Here is a 24,360-nt window from a genome sequence, read left to right as displayed (position 1 = left end):
GCCAACCCTGTGGCCCTGCTCTGACACATGGGGATACAGACCCAAACCAGATAGTAAACGTCTATCTATTGAAAAACGCAAAGGCCATCAAAAACTGCTGCCAGCTGGATAGCTCCTACATGTACGTGAAACAGCAAATGCTCTTTTTTGTTCTTATCTGCCATTCTACCAAATCAATGGAAATGCCTTTGCTTTTCATAGGTACAAGTCTTCACTAACGCTGATGGGGAGAGTCTGAAAGAAAGCCAGCTATTAGCAACCGTGCTAACGCAGGTTCTATCTTTAGTTGGACTGTGAAGAACTAAAAGTGTTAAAGTAAAAGTGTTAAAGACTCTGCTGCCTTCCACTGTTATGTGGGGGGAGTTGACTGGGGAGGTGGAGAACTGAGGCGAGGAGCAGGTGCAGCCAACACCCCGGCAGACGGTTGCAGAGGCTGTGGCTCTCCTGCTCTTTTAGGCAAGTTGCCGGCAGACTGCCTGCGGCCACAGAAGAGATCACTTTTCAAATCAAACACTTTTCAAAAAATTTATGGTACAAAAATTAATAGCCCCACCCCATCAATAAATCTATTATTAGAAATTCCCAGGTCACAACAAAATAGCATGCCTCCCGTGATTATCTGTTGTCTCTTCTGAGCATCTGAATTCTTGACTAAAGGAGAGAAAAAAAGCTCTCTGCCGTACTTGTTTCTTTATGGGATTGCATCGCATCGGGAAGAGCAGAATTTCTTTTGAACCAGCATGACAATCATCTGCGTGGGACTTACTGTCAACAAGGCAAGTCTGCAGGGGAATGGCCACCTGAAAGCCTGACAGGATTCAAACTGGGGTCTGCTGCCCACTGATGCTCCCACACGTGAAGGGCTCCAGGACCTCAGCATCTACAGCCATCATGGCTGGCACGGAGTTGGAATGGTGGGGTGACTAGGACAGTGGCACGTGCTGGCTGTGGGAGCTTGGGCAAATTACCTAATATCTTTGTGTCTTGGTTTTCTCATCTATCAAATGGTGATATTCAGCATATCATGTAGGATTGCGTGGTGAGTTAAAAAGAGTTTGTGCAACTTGTAAGGTTTACTATGAGCCAGGTACCACTCTAACTGTTGGCCATCATCTTCTTGAAGAAAGGGCCCTTCCCCATCATACCAAGAACACTTTTCTTGAGCCTAAGATGCCCATTGTATATATCATGTCATAGTGTGAAAAACTATGTCTGCTTCTGCCATAATCTTTCTACAAGAAACTTAGTGGTTGGAAGCAAGGGCTAGGTCATGGCTTTCTTTGCATTAATATCACCAGATCCAGTAGAGTATTTTGGTTAAATGTCTACTGAAGTGAACAATCCATAGAATAAACAACCTAAATAAATATATACATATGTAGCATCCCTTACCTTGCACTGTGAGATCTTATTTTTGTTATTCATCCCATTGGCTCAATAATACAGCAGTAAGTAAATAAAGTGCTATCTTGGGTGAATTAAGAATCAAATATTGCATTAGGCCTGGTTCACAAAAATCACAATTACTGTTTGCTCATTTAGATATATCCTACATGAGATGATAGCTGAGATATTCCACATGCCTCTGTTTTCACTATTAAAAGAAAAATGCTGTGCCTTTTATCTAAAATCCAGAAAATCCAATTAAGTTGAAAGGACTCCTTTGTTTATTTTTCCCTCTGTTGCACAGGATGGGAAAGAGACACTTCACAAGAAAATAAGCTCACACTACATAGCGAGTTGATGTTGTTTTCCTAAGCGTAAATCTCTTAACTTTCAAGTGGTTCACTGGTGCACAACCAGTTCATTAGCTGAAATCTTCAACAACCCATAGAGGGTTCAAAAACAACCTTATTTGAGATGATGATCTCAATAAAATAAGGTCCCACAATCTTGACCCTAACAGAGCACACGTTCAGGAAATTGGAGTAAAGCCCTTTTTTTCCCCTTCCACAAGGAAAGTGAAAATACAGCGGAGTTTTGTTTAAGTCAGGAAGAAAACAACTCATTGGGACTTCCTAGTCAACAGGTAATAATGGAGACTTTGTGTCAACTACAGGTACCAGTGGGGATAAAGAGTTTATTAGTGATGACCTTTAGGCACTGGGAGGCCCTGGGAAAGTTTCTGAATCATTAAAGAATGATGAAATTACATAACAACTTCAATGTGTCCTGGCACCTGACAACAGTGGCAAAATCCATGAGGCAAAACAGTAGTAGAACTGCAAAGGAAAACATGAATCCACTGTCACGGGGGAGACTTTGACATCCCTCTGTCAGAAGTGGTTAGATCCAGCAGGCAGAAATCAGTAAGGACGTAGTTGAACTCTGACAATAGTGGAATACACATTCTTTTCGAGCTCATGTGCGATATTCACCAGGATAGACCACATCCTGGACCATAAAATACACTTTGACAAAGTGAAAGGAACAGAAATCATACACTGTATGCTTTCAGACCACAGTGCAATTAAACAAGAAATCAGTGACAGAAAGACAGCTGGAGAATCCCAACACAGTGGAGACCACATGGGTCAAAGAAAGATTCTCAAGAGCAGTTAGGAAATATTTTGAACTGAATAAAAATACAACATCAAACTGTGGGATGCAGCACAAGTAGTGCTTAGGGGGAAATGTATAGCATTGAATGAATATATTACAAAAGGAGGATCTAAAATCAATAATCTGCACTTCCACTTTAGGAAACTAGAAAAAGAAGAGCAAATGAAATACAAAGTAAACAGAATGATGAAGTATTCATTGTACAGTTTTCTTCTCTGTGCTAAGTATCTCAAAGTTAGTCATCCATATGGCTTAACACAGTCATACTTCAGTTTATTTCAGTTCACTTTATTGTGCTTCACAGATACTGTGTTCTTTATTAACCAAGGGTTTGTGGCATCTATCGGCACCATTTTTCCAATAGCACGTGATCGCTTCATGTCTATGTCACATTTTGGCAATTCTTACAATATTTCAAAACTTTCAATACTATTATCTCTGTTATCTCAATCTTTTTTCAGTGACCTCTGATGTTACTATTGTAATTGTTTTGTGGCGCCACAAACCACGCCCATAGAAGATGGCAAACTTAGTGGACACGTGTGCTCTGACTGTCCCAGTGGCCAGCCATTCCTCTGTCTCTTCAAGCCTTCTTATTCTCTGGGACAACAATATTGAAATTAGGCCAGTTAATAACTCTACAGTGGACTCTTAAGTGTTGAAGTGAAAGAAAGAGTTCTAAGTCTCTCATTTTACATCAAAAACTAGAAATGATTAAGCATAGTGAGGAAGGCATGCTGAAAGCAGATAGGCCAAAAGCGAGGCTGCTTGTTCAAAGCAGGTGGCCAAGCTGTGAATGTGCAGAGGAAAATTTCTTGGAGGCAATGAGAAGTGATACTCTGGTGAGCACATGAATGACAGGAAGCAAGACGGTCTTATTGTTGATAAGTAAGTTTCAGTGCTCTTGATAAATGATCAAACCAGCCATAACACTTTCTTAAACCGAAGCCTAATCCAGTGTAAGGCTTTCAATTCTGTGAAAGCCGAGAGAGGTGAGAAAGCTGCAGAAGAAAAGTTTGAAGCTATTAGAGGTTGGTTCACGAGGTTTAAGGGAAGAAGCCGTCTCTACAACAGAAAAGCAAAGCAGCAAGTGATGACCGAGAAGCTGAAGCAAGTTATTCAGAAGACCAAGCAGGGATCATGTAGCTGGGATCATAGATGAAGGCGGCTACACTAAACAGATTTTCAATGTTGACAAAGCAGCTTTCTAGTAAAAGAAGATGCCATCTACAACTTTTGTGGCTAGAGAGAAGTCAATGCCTGGCTTCAAAGCTGCAAAGGACAGTCTGATTTTCTTTTTAAGGGCCAATGCAGTTGGTGACTTTAAGTTGGAGCCAATGCTCATTTGCCATTCTGAAAATCCTAGAGCCCTTTTGAATTATGCTAAGTCTACTTTGCCTGTGACCTGTAAGTGGAACAACAAAGCCTCATGACAGCAAATCTGTTTACAAATGATTTACTGAATATTTTAAGCCACTGAGACCTACTGGTCAGAAAAATAGACTTCCCTGGTTTGGTCTGTGGTTCCACACAGGCTGTGGCATACTCCACAGTGGTATGCTCATCTGAGATGGGGACATGAAAATACAGTCTTGGTTTGCCAGAATGTCATAGAGAGGACCACAGGCCTGCCTGGTGACCCCCAACCAGGAATCTTGGAGCACAAGATTCCAGAAAGAACAGGAGAAAGCATATGCAGGGTCACTATGGCTTTCAGTACAGTGGGACCCAGAGCCCACCAATCTCCACCACGCTGGTGGCAAAGGAGCATGTAGTAGGGTACACCTGTTCTGTGAACTTGAAGTGGTCAGTGCTGTGTCCGGCACAAGTTGTGTGTTTGTTTTGAGGGTTTTCTTGAATGAGGTTCAGGGAGAGTCCAAATCCAGAAGGATTCCCCATCTGGGTGATCTATGAGTTTACCTCACATCCCTAAAAAATGCTCAGGCCCCGGGCTTGCTTTCATTCCAGTTCAGGGACCTATGATTCATCCCCTGAAACCCTAATTATAACACCCAAGCCTGCTTTGTGCAAAAACCATCTGTCATTGTTTAAATTTGCTGGCAGGGAGTGTGTACAGCATGCAGACCGGCCTGATGCTGCATTCCTCCAACGCAAAACTAATAACCCAGACACCAGCCCAAGGTTTCCAACTGAGCTCAGGGGCAGAGAGGTGAATGAGTTATGTCCCCCATAATTCATATTCCAGTTCTTCAGGGCTACTACCATGGTAAAAGTTACTGGTGTTAGGCTCCTTTTGTTAACCAGAAAATGAATTCTAAATCTGAGTTATTCTTATTGGTTGGCAAGGCCTGGCAGAGGGAAGACAGCAAGAGTGTGTAATTGCAAACCTCTCATTTATCAGCTTTGGCCGCTTTTGTGTCACCACATTACGTGGACCATTTAGCCAGTTAATCTCTTGTGCCTCCTGGAAGTATAGTAATTATACAGAGAATGCCTCAAACCTGGCAAGGGAAGAAGAATGATCAGTAAAGCCACTTCTGTCCTCTGTGCACCCAGGAGAACTGTCTGCTACCCTCATTCAAACTCAGATTAAAGACCCCAAAGAACCCAAGCTGAAGATATGGTCTCTTGGTAAGAAGCTATTATTTTTACCTAGAAGTGCTGATCTTAAAGAAAAAAAAATTCTCTCACACAAGCATTGCCTATGCTATAGTAGCATTTATCGAACACAATAGTGTATTTGGAGGTTTTAAATCTTTTTATAGCTTAAGGAAGCATCAGTATGCTACTTTGAAGCCTCTGCGAGAGATTACAGTGTCCCCTCGGAATCAGAAATGTCATTATTACAATGTCCCCTCGGAATCAGAAATGACATTATTATAACAGCTCTAGTATAGACAGTTATACAAACAAACTAACGTTACTTCCCTGGGCTTATAGGAACATTATAGGCTATAAAACTTTTCTTTCAATTATATTTAATGATTTTAAGTTTTTGTCTAAATATCAAGAAAAACAAACTTTAAGATATATTTAATTTGGGGGCATTGGTGCTTACTTTATTTCACATTTGTTAAAGTCATATTATCGGGGCTACAGATGTAGAAGAAAAATTTTAATTTAAAGGACATAATTTATGGATCTATGCTAAAAATTGAGAAAGCAGAGTCGAATATATTGTAAGCAAAATGCATAATTACCCAAACTTACTCAAGTAGAAAACTTGAACTGATCACTAAAAAGCAACCAGGCTCTGGAAGCTTCATAAGCAATTTATTTCAAGCCTTCACAGAGCTGCTGGCTTTCATGATAGTTCAACTACTAGAGTACAGAAAAAAGTTGCTGTTAAAATTTATTTTATAACCCTGACATAATGAGGAGATAAAAACCTAAAAAAGTCACACTGGATCGAAACTAATGGTCTATAAAGAGATTAATACCAATAACCAATAACCAAGAAGGATTTATTTTAAGAATTTAAAGATAGCTTCTACATAATTGAGTCAACAAATGGCCTCAAAACATTTTGGAAAAAAAAAAAAACCTCACACGTTGTCCCATTCTGCTTTAAAAAAAAATAACAAAACAAAATGCCAAATATTTTAATTATGAAGAGATGTACATTTCATGATCTAAAGATGTATATGTACCTGACATGCACATATATCACCAAAAAGTTAGCCTCATTCTTAAATTACAAACATTATTAGTATAGCAGTGAAAAATAGTGATGTCTACTGCCTTTTAAAAAGTGTTGTTCTTAAAGTTCTAGTCAGCATTGTAAAAAAAAAAATGTAACAAGAGATAAAAATACTGAAAAGATAAAGCTATCTTTATTCAAGATAACAGAATCATCTACAAAGAAAACCTAAGAACCAACTGAAGAATTATTAGAATTAACATAACTCATTAAAACATACTATGAAATAAAAGCTTTTCTACCATTAATAACCAACTTGAATAGGTAGCAGGGGAAAGCTCTCACTCACTAGAGCACAGCCCTAGGATGGAACCTCTGCCTTGTTCCTGGCTGACTCCTTAGGCTGCAGAAGCAGGCTTGGCATAGAACAGGTACTCCATAAATATTTGTAGAATAAATGATATACGAATTCACAATAAAGAAAAAATAATGGAACTGAAATTCCATAAACACATTCAAATATTTACATAAGAATTTAGCATATGATAAAAATGGAATTTTACACCATGGGGGAAGGAGAGGCAATTCCATAAATGGCAGTTGAGACTACTAACTGTTGACTGTTTATAAAAAGTTGTATCTCATATCATACCTTAGAATAAATGATAGATAAAATATTTCAACATATATGAGACCACTAAAGATTATAAGAATTAGAAGGAAGAAAAGTAAGAAGAAAATTAGAAGAAAGAAAAGTAAGAAAATATTTGCCTTACATTAGGATAAGGGATGGTTTTCCTAAATATGTAAGCAAAAGAGAGAAAGCTTAAGGGGAAAGATTTATGGTTTCTGCTACATAAAAATAAAGACCTTAGATATATCAAAATATGGTAAACAACAGTAAAAGATAATAAATGGGGGGAAATATGTTCAATTTTTGACTGAAAAAGGATTAATATGCTTTTATATGAAGTGTTACTATTAAAACATCCAAGAAAAGGATGATCAATAAACAAGAAAAAAAATTTATTTATTTATTGAGACAGTGCTGTGGCATCTAAGCTCATAGCAGCCTCAAACTCTTGGGCTCAAGCAATCCTCTTGTCTCAGCCTCCCAAGTAGCTGGGACTACAGCCTGGCTAGTTTTTCTCTTTTTAGCAGAGACAGGGTCTTGCTCTTGCTCAGGCTGGTCCTGAGCTCAGGTGATCTACCTGCCTCGCCCTCCCAGAGTGTTAGGATTACAGGCATGAGCCTCCATGCCTGGCCCAAGAAAATATTTTTAAAGGTTAAGATGCAAATAACAAAATGATAAGTGGTCAAGAAACAAATTTATTCACTCTAATAAATCTAAATACAAAAACTGGGCTGAGATTATTTTTCTCCGGTCAGCTTTAAATGTTAAATCTAATTTACAATGTTAAGGAAGATTTAAGAAAGTGAGAGAAAAGGCCAATTTTTAGGAATTTATCCTAAATAAACAAGAAGTGTGTAGACATTTATGTAAAGAATATCTATGGCATTATTTATCCTCCTTGACTTTAGGCATTATAAATTTAATATATGCTTGTTATAAGAAATTAACAAAAACCTTTATTCTTTTAAATAGCTACATAGCAGATCATTGCATTAAAATATAAAAATAATTTAAGAAATCTCCTTAAACAATTATAGTATTATGTTTACTGGCAACTTACTACTTTTGCAAACAATTCAACAATCACCATCTTTTACATTTTCATTACATATTTCAGCAAAGTATCTCAAAAAAGTAGAGTTTATGATGAAGAAGTTATACCCACTTACAATTGATAGCTATTGCCACTGGAAAAAATATATATAAAGTAAAAGTGCTTCAAAATTGGTTAAATTATAGTCAAGGAGATATTTTCTGGTCACTTAAAATTATGCTATAGAGTAGACGAATGCTTAATGACATGAAACCTGTTATGAAGGGAACATTTGGAATTAAAGAATATCCATCTATACATGTATCCATCAGGTTCTAAACAAAACATTAATCATAGCTAACTTTCAATGGTAGAATTACAGGTTATCCAGACATCCTCTCTTATGCTTTCCTTAATTTTCCAAATGTTCTAGAAAAAAAAGTCTGTTTTTGCAATCATAATAACGTTAAATTATAATCTGTTCTTTTAAGATGACAAAACATCATCCTAAAGACTAGTTGTATCCATGAGGTAAGAATTGATATGCAACCACCCTTGATTATTATAATGAAGAGTTTTTCAGGATTAGTGTTAACGACAGAGCCAAGTGAGTCTATACTTGGGAGTATCCAGCACTGGACACTCCAAAAGGTCAAATACTTACTGGTGCCCACTGAGGCTTGCCCTGTGCTGAGAGTTGCCAAAAGCTGAGATGAAGACTAAGGAGTCCTCAAACCAGTAGATAAAAGTCAAGTACCAACCAAGTCTCAGTCCAGGACAGAACACTGGGGAGCCAGAGCTCTGCCACTGGGGTTCCCAGAAAAGTCAATCCATTTGAAGACTGAAACTAAAAAAGGCAAAGCAATAGCAGACTGCTTGTTACACAGAGGAGTTCCTTCTTGAGGAAACCCCAACCATCTACAAGTACTTTATGAGCACAAATACTAACGAGAGAAAGATGGAAAGCCTTGCACAGTAAGGGGACAAGAAAAAAAGGCAGAGAAGTGTGGAGCACAGAATTCACTTGACTAGGGGAGAAACTCTACGTGAAAAAATTTTTGTTTCCTCTGACTTAAGATGAACAATAGTGCTTGCAAAACACATAAAATTCCATCTCAATAAACTTCTAACTTTTTCTAGGCCTAGGTAACAACTATTTATTTCTTGTCATACTCAATACAACAACTTCATGGTGCTTCAAAAGAATTTATTCAGATTTGTGAGCTGATCTACAAGGAATGTGCCTTGTAACTTGAAATGAAGAGCTCCCGAGAGATGACTTTGATAGTCTAGATTTCTGACTTTCCTGATTCTGTGAAAGATATTTATACCTGACATTTAATAGGGGGGAATAAAAGCTAAACAAAACCAAAAGGCATCATAAAAATCCCCTAATCTTCCTCTTTAAAAAGATGCAATCTTTTAAAAAAATTTCAGATTAACATGAGGGCACAAGTGATTGGGTGACAATGTTTGCATTTCTTAGGTAAGGGCCCCATTGTAGTTGTGTCCTGCACTCAGAAGGTGTGCCATATACCCATACAATGTGCCCATTAGGTGGGAGCACACCCTCCAATTTTCATTCATCTATCAGGTTCTTAAAAAAAAATATTAATTATAGCTAACACGATTTAACGCCTTTCCTCTTTTCCTCCTTCCCCTCCCCCAATTTGAATTAAATTGAGTTTCTAGATGTAACCTTAAACTTATTAGCCCTTTAGCATAGAAATATGTTCTTATTTCAAAAGTAAGTGATTTGAGATGGCAGCAAAACAATGGTCAATTTTTGGCAATCCAAATAAAAGAAAAATATGACATGATTAACATTGGTAAGCTTAAATTTAGCATTGGAGTCATTACATTTTCCATGGGTAAAGTACAAGACACAATTATCACAATTAAGAGATCTCAGCAAGAATATGGGGAGGAGGAGGGGAGAGGGAGGATGGGTGGAGGGAGGGTGATTGGAGGGATCACCTCTATGGTTAAGGGTACAAGTAAATCTTTCTAAAAGTAGAATATAAACGTCTTAACACAATAACTAAGAAAATGACATAAAGGCTATGTTAACCAGTTTGATGAAAATATTTCAGATTGTATATGAAAACACCACATTGTACCCCATGATTGCATTAATCTCCACAGCTATCATTTAATTAAAAAAATAAAAAAGAGTTCTAATTCTTCCCTGGTTAGCAAGATAAACTTCCAAAGGACCTTTAAAAAGGGCACTTTAGGTAAAATGCAATTGGCTAAGCCAAAACTTGCCTGAACAGTGATTAAAGAGTGGTGGGGTTCTGGACGAGTCTCTCCTCCCCACTAGCAGCATACGACACACCAGGGAACTTGTGAAACATTCCAACTCTCCCACGTACACAATCAGAAACTCTATTGGGAAGTCTCAGCAATCTATTTTAACTAGTGCATCCTGACTTAAGGACTACCATGGAAGATTCTACAGAGGATTCAAGTGTGAGACCAAACACAGGATGCCCAATTCTGTGTGTGTAGGCCATTTTTATTTTCACTGACCTCATCTATTCCAATTACCTGTCCCTTTTTGTAGGCAGGGCAAAGAGTAGGACCTTGTTCAAAACACACTCTGAAAAGGTCCTTAGATAGGTCTAATGGAAAAGTCATCTGTTACTTGTATGTTACCACAGCAACAGTGACACGAAGCACCATTTATTCTTATAAGAAAAGTCTCCTTTGCAGGGGACCTTGAGGATTTATAGAAGGATCACTTTATCCCAAGGAAACCAAATTCTGGAAAAGCAAATATGGGAAACTTAGCCTTGAAGCTTCCATATACACCTTTACAGCCCACATTCTGAGTGAACACTAATTACAGCTACCTAATACGGAAAACATGCATCCTAGAAAAATCTCCACTGTCTGCTCTGAAAGACATCATTTCCATGTAATGGAGAAAAGGAACATCTTACTTCAGTCTTCCTCCTGGTCCTGTAGTCCTGAATTTCACAGGGAAGGTGACCTGTTTTACCTCTACCCATCTTTAATACCACCTCCTGTCCTGGAACATCTTTCCTTTGGTCCACATTCAGTCCTCACTTTTGGGAAGTGTCATAAAAATAAGGTTTATCTCTGTATTTCTGTATCATAAAATCAGTTCTATTTTGTGTTTAGCCCTTATTTTTATAGTTTAGAAATAGCTTCCATATTTATCATGTCATTTGATTCTCATAATAGCCTGTGAGTGTTTATAATTTTGTTATTCCCACTTTACAGACAAGAAAACTGGAACTTAGCACTGACCTCAATAACTAACTAATCATTGAATATTAAAGAGGAATTACAAATGCTTTGCATAAAACATTAAATAATTCATGATGTCCAAAAGAACTCTCAAACTTGCTTGAGTATGTCATCTGCCAAGTGATATTCACCAGAAATCACCCAGGTTTGGTTGGGTGGTATTCTTTTGGTTTAGGAAGGGTGGAGAGTAGGAAGAAGAGAAAAAATAAGACGGATTAACTCTTCCAGCTATAGAACTCACTTAACTTGCAATGATGTCTGGAATTCCGTGGAGTTCACTGTTACAACAATGATGCTGCTGCTGCTAAGATTAATTAAGCTCTTACTATATGCCAGGTACTACTCACATACATTAAATATACTCAATAACCCTATTAAATTTCTATTTTACAAATGAGAAAAACATGGCACTAAAATTACACATCTTGCTCCCTGGACACAGGGGAGGTCCTGCAACTGGAAGTGTCATGCCCCTGTGAGGTCCCCTGCCAGTGATGGAAACTGACATGGAAGGGAACCATCCCCCAACCTGGATTATGCTTCCAAAGTTGCCACTTGGGCAACAATCTCCACATTTTCTCACTCAAAACATAATCAGAGCTCAGGTTCCAAGTAATCAAGTGTCGACTGAGACTCCAAACAGCCAATCCTTACCAGACAATTCTACGAATGTTTTCTAGATCTTAGCGATGGAACACTGGCTAATTTGCCTGGAACTGCCTTCAGCCATTTAAGAAAAATTAGAGAGGAAAGCAGCTTTGGAGGAAACGTGCAAATTAAGGATGCATGTGGGAGGCAGCAAGTTCTAGTAAATGCACAGAGCTAATGGCTCTGATTTTTCTTTAAAGAAATATAAATAAAAAGGAGTCTTCACTTACTCCTGTCTTTTTTTTTTTTCTCTACTTTTTCCAACTGCTAACATTTGGAGCTGTATGAGGCAGCCAGCTTTACATATTGATCAATCTTTAAATTTACACATTTTTTAAAAAGATAAAGATCAAGCTGAAGACACCATTCCTAGGCAAAAGAGAGAAATGACATTTTGAATGAATGTAGTCTTCATGGGCGCAAGTATACTACCTACCATCATGGGGGTTGGGGTTGGAGGGACAACTTTCCAAAGACATCCTCAAATTTGCTTACCTTCTTCACTTCCTGCCTCTACTTTTCACTGAATAACCACTTTGAAATCCTAAAAGTTCAAGAAAAGACCCACTTTAACAAACAGCACGCTCCAGAGACTAGACTGACCACAAATTGAGTGACGTTTCATATCTACACTTCCTCCATACTCTTCAATAATCCAGGTCCAACTACTTACAAACCCGTGGACCCTGGGTGCTTCACTTTCCTCTTCTATAAAATGGGGATGATAATACCTTCTTCATCAGGTTGGTGTGAAAACTAATAACCGTAAAGCACTTAGAATTCTGCCTGACAGGGTAAAGGGCTCATTGGCTGTTATTATTATTTATTACTATTGTTTGCAAAAACATTACAACAGAGAATCATATCCAGGAGGCTTCTACTGTATCGTAATGTTTTATTGCTTTTCAGAAATTTTGAAATCAAAACAACCGTCAATACACGGAAAAAAGGCAGCTCTTGGGGAAAGTGTGTGTGTGAGGGGGCGTAGGAAGTCACCCATAATCTGGTCACCTGTTGGTAAATTTCAGGTGATGGCGCAGCTGCGAGCGTCGGGTTCCACGGCTGTTCTGTAAGAGCCAGACTGCAGGCGGGCTCGCGAACCCCAAAGAGTTGTATGGGGAACTGGGTGAGGCTGTGGCTCTGGGCATATTAGGAAAGGGGATCCGTCCCACCACCTCTAATGACCCTGTAGCGAGCAACACGCTTTTTACAGGGTTAAACTCAGGTGATAACGACGAAACAATTCACTTCTTGAAAGACTGAAGCAATAACCGAGACATCTGAGCTGTTAATCAGTTATCTCAACCACAGAAAGATCCGGCATCACCAGGGGCGGGCAAGAAGCACGCCAGGCGGCGCGCGGCGCTGCGCCCAAGTTCACTTACAGACCGACCCGCGAACTTCACTCTTGAAAAACGCACCCGCTCCGCAGACCCCACTTGGGTACTCAGGGTTTAACTTCACCGCCCCTCCCCCACCCCTCGTTCCTTTCCAAGAACAAACTCGAAGAAAACTGGCAACGCTGTCCAGTCTAGGGTTTCACTCCTGCCCTCCGCTGACACTGAAACTACTCCTCCCAGGGAAGTTTAATTAAAAGAACAATTAATCCGCACAAAAATCTAAAATCTACCCCAAAGCTTAAAAGCCCTTAAAGTTTAGAGGATTGAGGGCGCCACTGCTGATCGTGAACATCTCTCCGTCCCCGGGGCTCAGGCTAGTAGGCAGGGGTAGGAAAGGCAAGCAAGGAAGACCCGGCGGAGGGTCGGACGCCCGCCGCACGCTCCGAGGAGACTCCGTCTACTCGCCACCGCCGCTGGTGAAGACAGGCTTGGAGGCAGCCGGGTAAGTAGATGGGTGTGGGCATGTGTATGCACAGACACACGGCCGCGGCAGATTAAAGTTCAAGCCCATTCACACATCGCTTCCCCTTCCCAGGCGTTCCCACGAACAGCCCAGGCAGCCACTGTCCGGGGAAAGCTTGGGCGCTAGACAGTCCTCCTTTTTGTAATTCTTAGGGACTCCCCTTGTCTCCCTGGCGCCAACCCATTAAAAGCATTAGTCTCCCTTCTCTCGCCTAGGCCGGCGCAGGAAACCCCCAGAAAAGAGAAATGGAAAGGACAGGGAAAAACGAGCGCGGGGCGCGCAGCCGGCAGCGTACGTACCCAGCGCCAACAGGGCGAGCAGTCCAGCCGAGGTGACCATTTTACGGGCGGGCGGGCAGCAGGCGCTCCAGCCTCCTGCCCTACCTGCGGTGCCCGAGTGGCGGAGCGGCGCCGCGGTGCGGGGGAAAAAGGCGCCGGAGAGACAGGGCCAGCCCCCGGCGCGGGCGGGCGGAAGGAGGACCGAGCGCCTCTCCGCTGGCACACACCCCGCAGCGATACCGGCCGGGCGGAAATAGGAAGGCGGTTACCGTCACCTCCGCACCACTCGGCGACCTGGGCACGGCTGACCCCACTCCTGCCCCAATGGGGGTGCCCCCCTAAGGGCACAGGGGGTGGGGGGTTGGGGGCGGAGACGCTGAGCGCACCAGCCGGGCGCGGGCGGCAGGGCGGGGCATCTCGGGATCTCCGAACAGGGCAGCGCAAGCCGGGCACCAGGGCAAAGGAAAAAGGCAGGAAGCGCCTGACTACAGACACTACCCTAAGATTGCCAGCGCAGTGTGACCGCGGACTCCGGTCTGCGGGGTCAGCGGAGCCTGAGCGTTCCGGGGCGCAGTGGCAGCTTCTAAGCTCTAGGTGGCGGAGCGGAGCCGCCGGGGTGCCGGTCACCTGCACCAAGGGCGGCTCCAGGGCCTCTCTGGGGCAAGGAACTGGGGACACCGCCAGAAGAGGGCCCAAGGAGCTTTGTCGCCCACCTGGCCAGACCTGGCCCCAAGTCCAGGAAAGCGTTCCCTAGAGTCAAGCAAAGAATTTGTTAAACCAGGTTTCCACCCGTAGCCTCATCTCCATCAATTCCGGGGATCCCTGTTGCCTGGCACAACCACCCAGTGTCCCCCAAGGGGGCATGTTGACAAGATCAGTGAATCTTCATACTTCTGGCTTGTGGCTGATAATGAAGATGAGTCTACGAGGAATCTGGTTATATACACCACCACCACTATCCCTACCCTGTTCACTGTGTGCTGAGAGGGTTGTGCGGGCCAGAGTCACCTGGATGGCCTTTTCAGGATCTGTGGCTTTCAGCTGATCCCTGGTGCTGGAATTTAGGGAGGCAGTGGGAACAAAAGGGAAGACAATTCTGGCCAGAGACCATAAGATCCATAGGTTCCGTGGGGACTGTCCACAGAAAACAATACACTTAACGGAGTCAGTGATCAGCCATAGTCTCTGCATGCCTGGAACTCACCAACTGGCCCTCTTCTGCCACCTTTGGACTATTTGGACTACCTGCTCTGAGGTAGACCCACTCTCCTAGGATTTAGGGGAGTGTTGGGTGTTGGGAATCTCTTGCTGTTTCCTTGGCAGGAGGAGGCTCAGGCTCTCAGGGTTGACTTGCCAAATTTATTTCATATGAGGGGAGGAGCCTGGGTTTCAAGAAGGAAACACCAGGCCATTGGTCTCAACATTCCATCAGGAAACACCAGTATAAAGGGATTTTGAAAAGGGTGTAAATTTACATTGATGAATCATTCCTTTCAATACATTTGTCAGAGGATACTTTGTTCTTTTAAACCCTAATAACCCTGAATGAGCCACAAGGAGAGCAGGTTTTTTCCCCCCAGTTGAGGATCCCACTCTGTTGCTTGGGCTAGAGTACAGTCATAGCTCATTGTAGCCTTCAACTCCTGAGCTCAAGCAATTCTCCTATCTCAGCCTCTCAAGTAACCAGAAATATAGATGTGTACTACCACACATAGCTAATTAAAAGAAACTTTCTGTGGAGATGGGTCTTGCTATGTTGACCAGCTTGGTCTCAAACTCCTGGCCTAAAGTAATCCTCCTGCCTTGGCTTTCCCAAAGTGTTGGGATTATAGGCATGAGCCATAGTACCTGGCCTCAAGTAGAGTGTTATGGTAAATTCTGGGATATTCTTTCCCTCATGCCATGCAGGCACATCCAGGATACACATGTACTTGCTAATAGGTTGTCCCTGACTTCCTTCAGCATCCAGGTCCACTTCCTTCAGGGGGTCTTGACCTGTTCTAGTGGCTTTCCTGTCTTCTCCCTAGACTAGTCTGTCTCCACTGCAGAGAGACCTCTCACCTTGCTTCCTCCTGGAACATGTACTTCAAGCTCACTAAGGCGGAAGGGTGGCTGCTTGCCCACGGAGCGTCCAGCTCAGCAGCTTCCTCTTCTCTGCCCCCTGCCCACACATCAAGTTGGGGGTGGAGGGAGTAGCAAAATCAAGCCAAAATTTGTCCCCTTCAGAATTAGAAAACCTATTTAATCAAGAGATAATGTTCCATCTTGCAAACTAAAGAGTACTCAAATCAAAGTGCATTCTAATGTTTGAAAATCATTAATTCTCCCCCAGGAGTTTAAACATTGGTCCATATATGCAGTTTTAAAACCTTCCAATTCCTTCAAGTCAAACCTATAATTGGGGGTGGTTTCTTTTTTTTTAACTTCATTTTTTTTTTTTGTGAACTGAACAAATGATTTTTGCATGATTATTCATAAAACAAGGAGGAAATCTAATATCCCTAAACTGTTGACACTCTGGCTTTGACTTTTTATTTATCTCCTTTAATCCTCACAACAACCTTATGAGACAGATCCTATCTCCTTTTTATAAGAAAACAACCAAGATTGGAGAATTTAGTAACTTGCTCAGAATTACACAGTCAACAAGTGGTAGGTAGGGCCTCATTTTGAAAGCAAAATGAGCTGGTTCCAGGGCTCATGTATTCGCACTATGTTATGCTGCTTCAGTTTCCACATTTTTAATGAGGAGAATGCCTAACTCATTAGGTTGATGTAAGCGTTAAGTGCAAGAATTTATTTGCGTGCTTAGCACAATGTTTGATATCAACAAAGCTAGCTATTATTTCAAGGAAAAAAAAAACCCTCAGTGGACACACCTTCCCTTCTCAGTTCCCACCATTATCTTTATTTTCATATCAGTTCATTCACCTGGGCATGTGCATATGTGTACTCGTTCACACCCTTTCCTTTGGGAAACAGTATCACGGGTAAATAAGAAGCTATGATTTTTTTTCTCAGCCTGTGGAGTGAGAAGAATGAGGAAAAAAATTACAAAAGGCAATTGAGAGCAAAGAACTCGTTTTCTCTAAAGAGTGGTATGATATTTTTGTATTTTAGCAATACAGAATACCTTGCTCTTTGAGCTGAGTGAAATTCCAGCTGTAGCCCCTTGAAGCGGTATGGAGACTCAGGTGTTCCGTCACCCACAGATACTGTGCCTGGCCCCCTCAGCCGTTGAAGCTCCTACTTCTCCCTGCAAGTAGAAGTGGGTGAGTATGTGGCCTTCCCACTAAGACTACGCCTGGACTGCCTTTGCATACACTTGTGGCAGCTGGCTTTGAGCTCAGTATAATCCCTTCCATAGCAGGCCAATCATAGCCTCTCCTCTCTGTGCAAACAAGAGAACTATGTTCTGTTCTACTGAGAGGCCAGCGTAATCCCACTGTCAGTTTCCCCTTCCTTTCTTCTACATACTTATTACAGAGGGTATGGTTAAAGAGTCCCCTTCTTCACTGTAATCAGCCTCCCCCTCCTTCCTGATTCATTTGTGGAAGTGATTGCGGGGCTAAGAGTACCAGCGTCTTCACTGAATGATTCGGGACAGCTGAGTTTGCTGTTTAGCTAGGCAGTTACCCAAGATACTAATGAGTAAACAGTCCAGACATTCTTAGGGAGGAAGCACAGCCATGGGCCACAGCACTGAAGGAATTACAGTTCTTCGGCTAAGCCATGGCCGAGCTGGCTTAGGTGGTTGCAGTGGTTTGGGTGGGGGGGCTCAGAGGGAAAACAGGAAAGGGCTCCTGGCACAGTAGGAGGGCAAAGGTCACATTTCATCTGTGTATGAGAAAGAAAAGTTTTGTAAAGGACTCTGGAGAACTGTGTTAAGGGATTTAGAAAAAGAAATCTAATCCAAAGTAAGGTGTTGTCCAAGTATCAGCCTCCTCCAAGGCCTCAGCTATTAGTGTGTTGCTTATCTCTAGTGAAAGAAAAAAGTAGGAAACCTTATGCTGAGCTCATTTTTATACAGTTTTCATCGCCAGCATAATGAGTGGGGTAAGAAGCAATAAAAGGCACTTGCTTTGTCCTCAGTTACCTGGGTGATTTTCATGGCCAGTGTTGTCCAAAGACTGATCTGTCCTTCCGCTTAACATCTTCCATCCCCCAGCTCTACCTTGTGAAAGCACATGTACTAAGTTTGAATCCTTCCTAAAAGAGCACCCAACTTTCCTGTGGCCTTGGTTTGCTTACAACATTTGTCACAACCCACTTAGGAACATTACTGGGTTCCTTGCCAGAGGAGATATCATAGAATGGCTCTAAAGCCCAGTATTGAAGTCTGGAGGTTGGTGGAACAAGCAGCTGCATATCCCAGTCAAGGTGCTAGGTCAGAGTCTCTAGAACTCAGAGTCACCCCAATGAAGGGCATCGCCTAGTTCACGAATTTCTAGATGACCAAGATGCAGTAGAGGTGCCCAGAGGGTTCAGCACAGCTGACATCAAACAGTCCCACCAAGCATGCTTGGAGCAGGAGGAACTAACTACTCGTTCAGCTCTGTCTTCACTGTCTTTGCTGCTGTCCCTCAGCAACCTCAACCATACAGTCACGTGCCTTGCTGAGACTGGGAAGATTGCCTGCAGAATTCTCTGGAGTGCCCACAGGAAAACCCTAAGTCAAATGCCCAGACAGCCTCAGGCAAATGAGCCTAACAACGCTGAGGGAAATAGAATAGTATTGATCAAGAGAAGCGAAAGAGAGAGGGAAAAGAAAATACAAAGGAAGGAGAAATCGAAGAACTATGGAGAGCGACGAAAGGGCTTAATAATTATTTTTCAGAAATTCTCCCTAAGCTTAGAGGAAAAGGAAAAAAAAATCAAAAGCTAAGATGTGAGACAGAGAAAGACAAAGCCAGGATATCCAAAATATTTTTAAAGGGGAATCTCAGAAAGCACAGAGCTGAGAACACAGATGGTTCTTATATCCCACAGCAGGAGGGGTTAGTGATGAGAGGAGGAGGCATTACATCCCATAGGTGTGTCTAAAGAGAGGGTCTTGTTTCAAGAGACTCTGAAAAGCGCAAGGACAGACTTCCATTCTGTGACAGACACCCGGATCCTCGCATCAGATTTCTCATCCTGCCTCCTTTCCCGGATCCCACTGAAGCGCCAAAGGAAAATAATGATGGGGGAAAGTCTGTCACTGTTCAAAACTGAAGGATTCCACCCACAGACCAGACGTTTCAAGGAATTTCTGTAAGACTTGATGTAGATGAAACTAGTTTGAAAAGAAGGTTTGACAACCTTCAATTCTCTTCGTAGAAGAAAAAAGCCTCTTGAGGGAGGCAACCCCCCACCCTCCTTTCGGAACACAGTAATGCTCCCGAGTTGGTTGTGACAAGGGCTGCAGGCAAAAGGAAGCCACAGGAAAGGCAGGTGGGGCTAATCTCCATCCTCCTGAAGCATCTAGATAGTACTGGGCACTGGGATGCACACGCAGCAGGGATCCCACCATGTGGGGTCCACATTTGGTGCTTGGCACAGAGAAAACATTACCCAGGTGGGGCAGCTACACAGGCTCCCAACTAGCTTTGAGAATTTGCAGCACTCAGGGTAAAGAAACTCTTCAACATGAAAGTGAAGCTCTGCTCTCTGGGGAGTCTCCTACAGACAGTTCTTGAAAGTGCTCTTTTGGGGGATTGCTTGAGCTCAAGAGTTGGAGACCAGATTGAGCAAGAGTGAGACCCCTTCTGTACTAAAAGTAGAAAAATTAGGTGGGCATTGTGATGGGCACCTGTAGTCTCAGCTATTGGGGAGGCCGAGGCATGAGGATCACTTGAGCCCATAGAGTTAGAGGTTGCTGTGAACTATGATTCCACAGCAATTTACCCCAAGGCAACAGAGTAAGACTCTGTCTCAAAAAAGAAACAAAAATACCATTCTTTCATTGGTTTAGTCCACACGTGCCCATCGCAAGCCTCATGTGTTCTAGGCATTCAACAATGGACAAGTAAATCACTTTCTGCTTTGTGCAGCCACTTAGGCAGAAGAATCAGGTCCCAAGTTTAAAAAAAAATCGCCAACATTTGCCACATAAATGTCAAAAAGCAGTATCCATGGAATTTTAAGGGGGAATGATTGAGACACAAAATTCTGTTTCTTACCAAGATATTTCAGATGAGAAGCTATAAAAAGTGAACCATTTATGTGCCCTCCCAACTGAAAAAAATAAAAAAGAATCCACAGAAAATATTTCAGCCAAGCAAATAAACTCCATCATGTAAAATCAATGTCAGTGAATAACAAAAGCAGTAAAATTGAATGTGATTTTGGAATATGTAGCAGCACTCACTGTTGGTTGCAATAGAATGGACATTTTCCTTTTATTCCTGCTAACAGAAACCCAACATTTCTGATTGACAGAATGCCTTGGCTCACAGGATGAGGCAAGACAGTCTTTTGGCCATTGCTGGTGGTCGGCCTGGGGGTAGGCATGTGACTAAGTCCGGCCAATGGAAAGTGCAGGGAGGTAGCCCAAGTTTTGTTCATGCTTTGCAGTTGGTTTTCTAAGGATGAACTATCTGGAGTGTGGCATCCATCTTGTGACCACGAGGAAACCAAGATCATCTGAGAGATCCTCACCACCACCCTGGCATTGAAGAGCTGCTGATAACAGCTGGGCCTGCTTCCTTCATACTCATTTCTGTATGGTATAATTAAATGTCCTTAATGTCTGAGGTGTGGAAGATAATTCTTAAAAGAAAATACATATACATAGATTAGGAGTTGGGATTAAATAATAACAGTCTAAAGGCCCAAATTATTGTCATAGAAACTGGGAAGACAGGGTGGCATACGGGAAGGGAAAGTAAAAATGTGCCCATTTTCTCATGTTTCATGGAGAAGTGATAGCTACTGTGAAATTCTTTCCTTGTATATTTTTTAAATGTAAAGATAACTAGTAATAGAATAAAAAGAACATGTAACACCCAAATTTCTAAAGGGAAAAAGGGAGGAAAAAAAAGAAGAGAAAGATTACATGTGGTATTAATGTAGCAACAAGAAAAAAGGAGGAAAATTCCAAGCTATGGAAGCTGGGAGGCTTATATATGATTAGATGGTGGAAGTAAGCACAAATGTATCTATGTTCCTATTAAACAGGAATAGGAAGAGCCATTTAAGAAATGTGCCTAATAGTGATACAAAAAGTAAAAAAATTGCCCAGTAAATGCAAACCATACAAAATCTGGGGAGGTAATACAATTATGAGAGAACTAAAATTTGCCGCAAAAATGAAATTCGTGTATAAACAGAATGATTGGTGAAAGGTGTTAAAATAGAAGGAGAACTACAAGGACAAATGACAGTCCCTTTGTGTTGGTAGATTGTAACATTAATGGCATCCCCTGTGTAGTCCCCTTCCACACAGAGTCTGGGTTTGACAATGTGACTGACTTTGCTTAATGGCACATCAGTAAACAGAATGGTGCACTGGGGCTTATCCTCCTGGAATGTTTCTGCACCACAGGTAGCAGCCCAGTCTAGTCTACTAGAGGATGAGAGGCCATAGGGAGCAGAAACAAGCCCCCACTCTGAGCCCAGCCCCACCCACCCACTAGTTCACTGTAAGAGTGAACTCAGGCAACCCACAGAATTACGGGAAATAATAAAACATCATTGTTTTAAAGCACTGAATTTTAGTGTGGTCTGTTTTGCAGCAATAGATAATGGATGCACTTAGTCAAGCCTGAGCCTCTCTTTTTGTCTACAGCACCTTAAAAAGATAAAGATTAAGCAAAGTTGTGATTAATTGGAATAATTTTTCTAATGTAATTAATTACATGTATACAAGATTCAGATTTTCCTATTGTATAAAAATAAATACATTCCTCTAAATATCCTTAGAAGATTTTAAAGAAATGATGATATACCAACACTCAAAACTACTAAGATTTTTCCGAGAAGAAAAATCTTTTTAGGCTATAGCCACTGACTATAGCCACTGACTATAACAACTAAATTAGAACTTTTCTTTCTTTCTTTTTTTTTTTTTTTGAGACAGAATCTTACATTTTTGCCCCGGTAGAGTGCCATGGCGTCGTATAGCTTACAGCAACCTATAACTCTTAGGCTTAAGCGATTTTCTTGCCTCCACCTCCCGAGTAGCTGGGACTATAGGCACCTGCCATAATGCCCAGCTATTTTTAGAGATGGAGGTCTCACTCTGGCTGAGGCTGGTCTCCAACCCTTGAGTTCAGGCTATCCACCCTCCTTGGCCTCCCAGAGTGCTGGGATTATAGGTGTGAGCCACCTCGCTGGGCCCAAACTAGAACTTGATAACAAAAGGACAACATAAACATCCAATTACTTAGGAATAGAATTTTTCCCTAAATTACTCTTAAACCAAAGAGAAGATTTAAACTATGCTGTAAAATCAGAAACATTTTAACCAGCAAAAATCAAAACACTGGGATTCGAGTAAAGCTATATCAAGAAACAAAACTAAATAAAGTAACAATTTCACTGAAATAGAGAAAAAGAATAAAGTAAATCTAAGGAAGGCAAAAATATAGGATCACAGTTAAATCAGAAATTAGTGGATTAAAAAATGCAACAGTTATAAATATAAGAACATTTTCTAAAGGAACAATAAAACCATTATAAGATTAATTATCTGAAGAACAGTGAGAAAATTTAAAATGTGCCATATTGGGAATGAGAAGTGGGATAGAGCATGTGTGGAAAAGTTATTTTAAGTATAAGAAGATAGTATGTATAATTCAATGTTAACAAATTTGAAAATCTTATTAAAATGAAACTATGATTACCAAATTGACCAGAGAGGAATTAGAAAACTTGAAAAGACTAATAATCAGAGAAGAAAAGGAAAGATTGTTAAATAAGTAATGATTCCATAAAAGAATCCTGCTTCATAGAGTTAGTTATACAGTGGATTTCTTTTCACTCAAGGAATTTAATGTTCTTTCTCTCGCTCTCTCTTTTTTTTTGAGACAAAGTCTCACTTTGTCGCTCTTGGTAGAGTTCTATGGCATCACCGCTCACAGCAACCTCAAACTCCTGGGTTCAAGTGATCCTCTTGACTCAGCCTCCCGAGTAGCTGGACTGCAGGTGCCTGCTGCAACACCAGGCTAGTTTTTCTGTTTTTAGTAGAGACAGGGTCTCTCTCTTCTTCAGGCTGGTCTCAATCTCCTGGGCTCTGGGGATCCACCCACCTTGCCATCCCAAAGTGCTAGGATTACAGGCCTGAGCTACTCCGCCTAGTGGGAATTTAATGTTTTTTGCTGGTTAAAATGTTTCAGAACCTAAAACGTGATGGAAATGGCCCCATTCCAGGTTTTGAAATGAAAGCATCCCTGATGTCCCAAACTAACAAAATTAGCAAAAACAAACAATAAGGGGGGAAAAGCCCAAACTGACTTAAGAGTGTAGATGAAAAAAGGTAAATAAAATGATAGCAAATCAAAACCAAGATGTTATTTAAAAGAATACACTAGGCTCGGTGCCTGTAGCACAGTGGTCATGGCGCCAGTCATATACACTGAGGATGGCAGGTTCAAACCTGGCCCGGGCCAGCTAAACAACAATGACAACGACAACAACCGGGTATTGTGGCAGGTGCCTGTAGTCCCAACTACTTGGGAGGCTGAGGCAATAGAATCACTTAAGCCCAAGAGTTTGAGCTTGTTGTGAGCTGTGATGCCACTTTACTGAGGGCAACATAGTAAGACTCTGTCTCAAAAAAAAAAAAAAAAATACACTAGACCTGACCTCTGTAGCTCAGTGGCTAGAGCTCCAGTCACATAAACCAGAACTGGTGGGTTCAAATCCAGCCTGGGCATGCCAAACAATGACAACTACAACCAAAAAATAGCCAGGTGCTGTGGCAGGTGCCTGTAGTCCCAGCTACTCTGGAGGCTAAGGCAAGAGAATTGCTTAAGCCCAAGAGTTTGAGGTTGCTGTAAAGCTGTGAGCCACGGCACTCTACTGAGGGTGACAAAGTAAGACTGTCTCAAAAAAGAAAAAAGAATACACTATGACCAGATAGAGTTTGTTCCAGTAGTTCATGTAATGTTTTATTGATATAAACAATTCTATTTTTAAATCAAAGATAAAACTTAGCATTTCTTTCTTTCTTTTTTTTTTTTTTTTTAGAGACAGAGTCTCACTTTGTTGTCCTCAGTAGAATACTGTGGCGTCACAGCTCACACCAACCTCCAGCTCTTGGGCTTAGGTGATTCTCTTGTCTCAGCCTCCTGAGTAGCTGGGACTACAGGCGCCTGCCACAATGCCCGGCTATTTCTTTGTTGCAGTTTGGCCGGGGCTGGGTTCGAACCCACCACCCTCCGTATGTGGGGCCAGTGCCCTACTCGCTGAGCCACAGGCACCACCCAAAACTTACCATTTTCTTTATAGTGGCAGGAAAATTCTTTGTTACCTTAAAATAGGA

The 24,360-nt window shown here is 41.7% G+C and overlaps 1 protein-coding gene across 2 annotated transcripts in view; it reads right to left on the bottom strand.

Moving 5' to 3' along the window:
• TGFA (transforming growth factor alpha) overlaps positions 1-14,009 on the bottom strand; it is a 96,581-nt gene extending 82,572 nt beyond the window's left edge. For both annotated transcript variants that reach the window (XM_003793435.1, XM_012807400.1), the window contains exon 1: positions 13,917-14,009. In XM_003793435.1, coding sequence (XP_003793483.1) covers positions 13,917-13,956 — 40 coding nt within the window. In that variant the 5' untranslated portion in view covers positions 13,957-14,009. The remainder of the gene's footprint in view (positions 1-13,916) is intronic.
• Positions 14,010-24,360: the final 10,351 nt, after the last annotated feature.

Source organism: Otolemur garnettii, unplaced genomic scaffold, assembly GCF_000181295.1.
Source record: "Otolemur garnettii isolate 467f Iridium unplaced genomic scaffold, OtoGar3 scaffold00068, whole genome shotgun sequence".
Lineage (NCBI taxonomy): Eukaryota > Metazoa > Chordata > Mammalia > Primates > Galagidae > Otolemur > Otolemur garnettii.
This window is presented reverse-complemented; position numbering and strand designations above follow the sequence as displayed.